We start from the raw sequence: 7,497 nt of genomic DNA, 5'->3' as shown, positions 1-7,497 counted from the left end.
GTTTGATAAGATTTTATCTGCTCGGATCGTCCGGGCACTACTTAGGTTTTCTTAAGTATGTCATTCCAGCCATCTGGATGCCACTTACCTAGTCCGAGTGAGAGACTCTAATAGTGATTTATAGTTGTTGAACTCATTCTTTTCATGACAATTTGACCCTTAACTATAGAAAACCTCCAAAATACCTCTTTCATTAGTTATACGTTAGAATTTTTATTAAAAATAACATGTGAGTAGTAGATTATCAATATTAGACTCTATGGACCATTTTAAAAATGAAATTGAGAGAGAGAAAAGAAAAGAAAAAGTTGGAAGGTAAAATAATTATTTAAAGTTTTTTAATATTACATAAAATTTAAAAAAAAAAAAGATAAAAAAGAAAAAAGAGTAACAGTAGGTTGGTAAGTGAAAGCTCACAATTTGTGTAGCTTCCCCATCCGCACTACACATCGGCTGTCTTTGGGCTTGGGGAGGTCGAGATATGGGGAGGCTACGGTGGGCCGCAGAGGGGCGGTGGGAACTGGACATGGAGGCGCCGGTGACTATGGAGGGTACGGCCCGGCCCGTCCCCGGCCACCCTTTGCCGTTGGGCCTCTCCCGTGGGCCCCGCATCTCCCGCCCCAAGCAGCTCGACTTCATGCACCGTTTCATGGCCTCTCCCCTCGTCCCCTCCTTCGCCGGCGACCCATCCAACGGTGGCTGTGGCCTCCTCCTCCACCACGCCCACACCTTCCACCTTGCCGAGAACTGGTAATGACCCAATTATGCATTTCTCCTTTTCTATCTCCATATATCCGTTTTGGTATTAACCAATATGCACTCGTAGTGTTTGATAATTTTCTTGTGAGAGATGTTTTGATGTTTTGTTGTTTTGTTAGAATGTGAGGTGACCAAGTTGGACTCTTGCATAGATTTGGAGGTTTTTGATGTTTAGATTAGCTTTGTGGAGGTTTTCTTAAAAGGGTTTGTGGGTATTTGATGGGTTAGAATTTTCGTTCCTTAAATCAGTTTTGGTGGATATAGTCATTGCTATTGCAAGTAAGCTACCTGAAAATCATGGTTGACTGAGGATAAATGCTTTGTTCCAAGTTCACTCGTTCAGCGGAGTTCTTTTCACATTTGTTTAGATTATCTAGTAGGCTGCACATTTAATTCCTCTTCCTGCACCAATTTGGCAAATCATTTATCTTTGCATTTGAACAGATAGTTTTTTATGGATCCGTCATATTGAACTGATAGTTACTGTAAGGAGGTTAAAAAAGAAATTTGCGCAATATAGAATTATTTCTCTTAAGCTCATTAGTTACTACCTCATATATCAATAGTTTTCTGGATATTGTAATTGGAAGCATTACTATGACTATCTTTCTTCAGCTCAATTTGGTGGACCTTACTATCTCTTTTACATATGTTAGGAAAAAAGAGGGTTTGTTCAATTTAACCCTAGTTCTTCATTTTCTCACTTATAGTCATTATTCCATCATTCTTGCCTAATATTTCAACTTAAGGTACTATTGCTATTATACCAATTAGTTTGGTACTTAATAGGACTGTCAAAATAATGAAGCCAGCTCGAGCTAGGCTCAATAAGGCTTGGTCGTGCTTGGATCATTTGTAAATGACCTGAGCTTGATTCATTGATTTAGGCTCAAAATTAATTTCAAGCCGAGCTTGATTCATTGGTTGAGGCTCAAAATTAATTTCAAGTTGAGCTTGATCATAGACAAACTTTCTCACTTCTTAAGCTCGGCTTGATAAGTCTTAAGGTATAAATTCTTAAAAATTAGAACCATTCGATGAAGATCTAAAGTTTCATAGTATCATCTCAACAAAGCATGATTCAATTCAAGCTTTAATTAAACCTCAATCAGTTGAATTAGGCTTGGCATGAAATATGATTCATTGTGCTTTTGCCTTTAAACTGCTCATTTAGGCTCGAGCTCAACTAGGCTTCAATTGAAACAAAATGAGCCAAGCTTGATTATAGTAGGCTTGAAATTAATTTCATGCCAAGTTCGGCTTGATCAAGATTAGGTCAATCACACCCTTGCTTATTGAATGTCTGGATAGAAGCTATACAACGCAAAGAAGTGAGCACAAGAAAATGTTAAGTACAATTTACATGTTCCTATAACTCTATTTTACTGCTTTTTTGGCCTTCATTTGTACCAAGGCCATCAGAATGCCCTAACTTCGTCAGCATGACATGAAATTTGATGGAAGTCCACGTGTTGAGATAGGTATGGCACTAATATTGCTAGTTCAACAATTGATTTAGTAACTCTTCATATTCAGGAATTTATAGGCAATTATGGAATTCATTTGGTTCTTAATAGTGAGGAGACTAGCGGTACAATACCACTAGGCCTTGAAATTGTTGGTTACCTCTTGATAGTCCCTGGCTTCTTAATGATTGGCCACTTGATCTGAAGATGGCTGAATCTAAGTCTATCCAGGAGTCTTCAATCCTTTCAGAAACTTGAGCCATACCACCAAGAGTAAATTAAGAAAGCCTTAAAGAACTAGATAGCATGGAGGATTTTATGTCCATGATATCTTTTCACCATGTAAGGATGTTTTCTGGAAAACATGAATTTTAGTCTCAAGCAAGTCTATAACTTTGTTGTTTCTGACAAATTTTATCTTGGTTTGCAGGAATGTTAAGTTGGAGTTTTTAATATTTGTTTGTGTTTATCTACCAAAACTGAAGACAATTTTTCATTTATTCAGTATTAAGAAGGAAAAAAGTTGTGCAGGTCTGCAACTGTTCTGGAGCAGTTCCATATACAGAAACTTGTATCCTTTGTGACAGAAAGAGTACCAAACTGTCTTGAGGAGACATCATGGCCGAAGACCATAATGAGGAACATACGTGACATAATTTCTCTAGGTTTTGGTACAGAACTTCTAGTTACACCAGATTCTACATTACTTCTAGAAACATACAATATTACGAAGGAGAGTCGAGGCAAAGCAATCTATCATCATAAGGCAAGCTATCTCCAGCACTCTTACATTTATGGGTTTTAAACTGTTGTGCAAACATTTATATTACTATACTTTGTTGGAATGAATTCCAATATTCCAGCTTTTTCAGATTTAAGTCCATTCAATTGTCTGAAACTCTGAAAGTATGATGTGATGGAAATAGAAAAGTTTTTTTCTAGTTCATCGTGCTCTTTATTAGTGTTTCTTGTGTCTTATCATGTCGCCAAGCATTCTATGCACTTAGAATTACTCCTAATATGCTGGCTTATGAGCATATATATATTTCTTTACTGTGTGCAGCTTCCTCAACACAATTTAACATTGGAGGCGGCTTGGCCTGCATTATTTGTTGATAAGAGAGGGACATACTGGGATGTCCCTTTATCATTGGCAATTGATCTTGCTTCAATTTGCTCAGGTTCTGGCTTGGACTATCATCTATGCTTACAACATAATAGTGGACAACCAAAGCACTTTGGTGTTGATCAAACCAATGAGGTGCCAACCTCTCTCCTGCCAGGGTTGTGTGCAAAAGCAGCCTTTTCCTTCAAGAAAAATGTAGACTTTTGGAGAAAGAAAGAAGGGAAGCTAAAAATGGTCCAACCTTATGATGTATTTCTTTCTGATCCTCATGTTTCGGGTTCAGGGATCATTGGTAAACCTCAGATTGTTCTTTAAGTGTTCACTTTGTGAGATGAAATATTTGAAATATTTTGAAATATTCTCTTAAATGAAGTTAGATTTCCCTCAAACTATTGCTTTGATCAACTCTCAAATTATACTTCTTTTTCTTGTTCCCAGATTATTTGTCTTACTGATGCCCTGCTGACTCATATGGCTTTTTGTGACTCTTTATCCTTTAAATGTTTACATACTTTGGTTACTTTGAGTGTTCTCCATTAGCAGCCAATAAATATTACAAACTGAACTTTATTTATGTCAATATGTAAATCACTGAGGTCGTACCACTTGATTTTACACTAAAATTTAAGCACCATTCTTTCTGATATCTTAATCAGAACCTTTGAGAGATTTTTAAGAACTCTCGTTTGATTTGGAATATTGGAATTTTTTTCTATTAATTGGTGCTCCAGTCCTTTTCACTATCCTTGATCATCACAATCTTTATTAGAGAGCCTCCTGTTTTTAATTTGGTTTCCACTATCTGTTCGTTACCCACACTACAAAGCAATATGCTTATGCTGTGTAACATGAGTTACCATTCAGTTGTTAGCTCTATATCATATCTGGAACATGCAATTTATCTTCTTTTTTCTGTAAGAATATTTGTTCTTGTATTTGCTTAGTAAGAACTTAAGGTAGTTTATATTTTTCTCTCTTCCTCCAATCTTTTCTAATATTTAATTATACTTTGTTACTACTGGATGATGGATTATTTGCCAGACCGATAAGTATTTTATTCTTGTCCTTGCAGGTGCAGTGACCAGTGCATCCTTTGGAGATTGTTCAGCAAGACTGTCTGTGGAAGATGAGTCTCATATATGCAATGAATATAGGTTATATGCCCGCAGAGATAAATTTGCTCTATTTGCCGATCTCTTTGCATCTGTTTCTTGTACAGCACAACTTGGAAATTTTCAAAGATTTTTTCTTGATCTCACGAGGTTCAATGCCCGAATAGATGTTCCTTCAGGTTCAACATTTTTAACTGGCGCAATTCATCTTGCACAAGATGTCTACCATTCACGTCAACTGGATACAGATGCAATCCAAGCTATTTGTCCAGACTTGATAGTTTCTCTTCAACAACAGGTCACAGTTTGTTTCTTCTGTAGCAATATATGTGGTTCTGTCTCTCTGTAGATCTGTTACTACACTGCTGCCATAAGGGCTAGATTAGAAATTTTAGGTTAGAATATTTGAAAATTTAAACATCTTTATAGCCATTGAATGGACCTAGGGATTTGCAAATGCTAATCCAAGTGATTAAAAAAAGGTGAAAGACCATCTCTCTCCACCTTTGGATTAAATTATTGGATCACAAGGTGCACTTAATGGCTAAAAGGTTGTTATAGGTTTTCTATTCTTTTCTGCAAACTTCTTAACTAACGGTTGTAGTCTGTCTCATAACATAAATCGGTACATGCACAGATGCTAATGAACCCATCTGGATGCTCCAATTGTTTATATCTGTTGGAGACATACAGTTGCTTTAAATTCTATTTTTTCTATTAATTTCTTTCTAGACTTGTTTTCCTTTATTTCCTTGGGAATTCCATGCATTACTTTATTTAAATAAAAAACCATACTTGCTGTAAATGAGGAGATTCCTTAGATTCTTAATTTTCAAATATCTTCTTTTTAGACTTGTTCTTCTCCTATATGTCGTTGAAATTTTTATTCTTTATTTTATGGAAATGAAAGCTGGGTATAAGGTACAATTGGATCGCCCCTATTGGTTTTCCTCTAGGTATAATCCATCTGGATATTTGCCAAACTCATGCAAGAGAAAACTGAACCAGTGTTATATAGAATGACATCTGTTTTTCTTGGCTTCTGAGTTCTCTCTGATCTTGTGGGATTCCTGTAAACCTATCCTTCTTGTTGTGGTTGAAAACACTATGATGTCTGACTTTTGCTTGAAAATCTCCATATTAACTGCAACAAAATATATGGGACAAACTAACTATTAAAGCTTAGGGCCTAAGCTATGTAATACCAGTTGTAGCAACTTATTGAGGAACTAGATTGGAGGGGACCAGTGTGATATGTTTTTTTTCTAAAACTATCTAGATCTTTTTATATTCTAAGGTAATATGTACCATAAAGCACATGCAAGTACTTAGAAGTTCACCAAAGTATCTTGTACGGGTCATCATATTATTTCCTTTACATCATACTTTGCTTTCCTGGTATAAAATTTTTGAACAACAAATCCTGTTTTGCAACATTCTTCCATTTCATTTCCAAGTACTTGTCTGCAAAATTACCAGTTAATATCTTGTTTGGTTGCAGGCTTTTAGCCTTATTCTGATAATTTTATCTAGAAGAACTGTTAACTTCCACAAACTTTAAATTATTGTTTGTATCTATAATTTATATAACTTTTACAAACTTCAGGTTGGTGTTTGTCAGAGTTAGACCAATATTAAAAATCTTTATTTTCTAAGAGGGCATCATCTCATTCCCTGTTACAGATAGCTGGGCCATTGAGCTTCCGAGTCGACTCCAAATTTAAATTTGACTTGAAAGATGGCAATCATTTCCCTCGATTAGATGAGTCCGTGTTTGCGTTTGACTGGGCTCTGAAGGTGCTTGGTTCAGCTAGAGCAACAGCTTGGTATTCGCCAAGACATAAGGAGGCCATGGTTGAGCTTCGATTCTTTGAGAGCTGAAGTTCTTGGGCAAGTTTCCCTCTTCATGAAATAGTCTGGTATGTTTAGAAGTAGGTTAAATCAATGTTATCGCCAAACTGGATGCAAAATCTTGCCATGATTCTTTTTTTTCTTCGGACTCTTATGTATTTTAGTTTTTTCTCTAACTCTTCCCATGCATTTAGATGCTTCTCATTGTCGGTTTAAACTTTAAAGCACAATTTATGACATTGAAACGTGAGATCCTTGTTTCATGCCATTTTCATTGACCAAAATGATGATCTAACATCCACTTATTTTTCCAGAAGAGTACTCATCAGATTCTTGTTCCTCATTTTCACCTTGTGTTAGAGAGAGCAGATAATCAACAATCTTCTAGTACGGGTGTAATGGAGCTGAGCTCTGGTCAAGCTTGATTCCAAATTAATTTCCAACCTGAAGTTTGATTTGAAATTAATTTTGAGCCTGAATTCAGAATCAATCTAGAATTGATTCGGTCGTGATGTGAGCCAAGTTCAAGTTAATTAATTATACTGCAGAGTCAAGCCTATTCATTTCAATCCTAGATTGAGCTTGGATTAAACTTGAATTGAATCAAAATTTGACTTGATTCAACAATCAATCTATATGCAAATAATTTAAACTACGAAAACATAGAGATTACAGAAACCTAAATTAATAAGTAACAAATAAATTATTAAATGTCACTTGGACCAATATTTCCTTCTATAGCATGATGGCTTAAAAATATATCTTTAGAGTAATTAACAAAGGTTTATATTTAATTATATCAAATAAATAATTTTTAAATACTATATTATTCTTTTTTATCCTCTATATTATTCATGACTTCAAATTAGGGGTGAAAACGGGTGGGATAATATCTAGACCGACCTAGTTCCGTCTAGTCAATTCAAATTCAGATATGGATAGAATTTTTTTTTTAAAAAAAAATAGATTTCTTGAGTCTGCTGCGAACTTCTTAACTAGTTTAGTGTTAAGAATTTATATATTTAGAATTTAATATATTTTACTCTCTGAACCTATCATGCCTCAATACTATTGCCATTTAAGTGCCAAATCAATAAATGAGACGGGATGATAAATTGATGATTTGGAAAGCAATCTACCTGATAATATAGCTTTAAAGAGAGTGAGAGTATTTTCTACATTG

The 7,497-nt window shown here is 35.3% G+C and overlaps 1 protein-coding gene across 2 annotated transcripts; it reads left to right on the top strand.

Moving 5' to 3' along the window:
- Positions 1–410: 410 nt before the first annotated feature.
- On the top strand, positions 411–6,955 carry LOC140776574 (protein TRIGALACTOSYLDIACYLGLYCEROL 4, chloroplastic). Of its 2 annotated transcripts, none has more exons than XM_073120315.1 (6): positions 411–750; positions 2,757–2,991; positions 3,289–3,643; positions 4,424–4,761; positions 6,147–6,382; positions 6,675–6,955. In XM_073120315.1, the coding sequence occupies exons 1-5, from the start codon at positions 482–484 to the stop codon at positions 6,342–6,344; spliced, it is 1,395 nt and encodes a 464-aa protein (XP_072976416.1). In that variant the 5' UTR covers positions 411–481; the 3' UTR covers positions 6,345–6,382; positions 6,675–6,955. The 2 variants fall into 2 exon arrangements, with proteins under 2 accessions (XP_072976416.1, XP_072976415.1); XM_073120314.1 differs by having other exon boundaries at positions 412–750; positions 6,629–6,955.
- The last annotated feature ends 542 nt before the right edge of the window (positions 6,956–7,497 follow it).

The sequence above is a fragment of the Typha angustifolia genome, chromosome 14, assembly GCF_048772165.1.
Source record: "Typha angustifolia cultivar Huaian chromosome 14, ASM4877216v1, whole genome shotgun sequence".
In the NCBI taxonomy this organism is placed as follows: domain Eukaryota; kingdom Viridiplantae; phylum Streptophyta; class Magnoliopsida; order Poales; family Typhaceae; genus Typha; species Typha angustifolia.
Note: the sequence above shows the minus strand (reverse complement) of the source record. Positions and strands in the feature narration are given on the sequence as shown.

Coding starts and splice junctions, on each gene's coding strand:
- LOC140776574 (XM_073120315.1), top strand. CDS start 482: ATGGGGAGGCTACGGTGGGCCGCAGAGGGGCGGTGGGAACTGGACATG. Junction 3,644..4,423: donor TTCGGGTTCAGGGATCATTG/GTAAACCTCAGA, acceptor TTGTCCTTGCAG/GTGCAGTGACCAGTGCATCC. Junction 4,762..6,146: donor TAGTTTCTCTTCAACAACAG/GTCACAGTTTGT, acceptor TCCCTGTTACAG/ATAGCTGGGCCATTGAGCTT.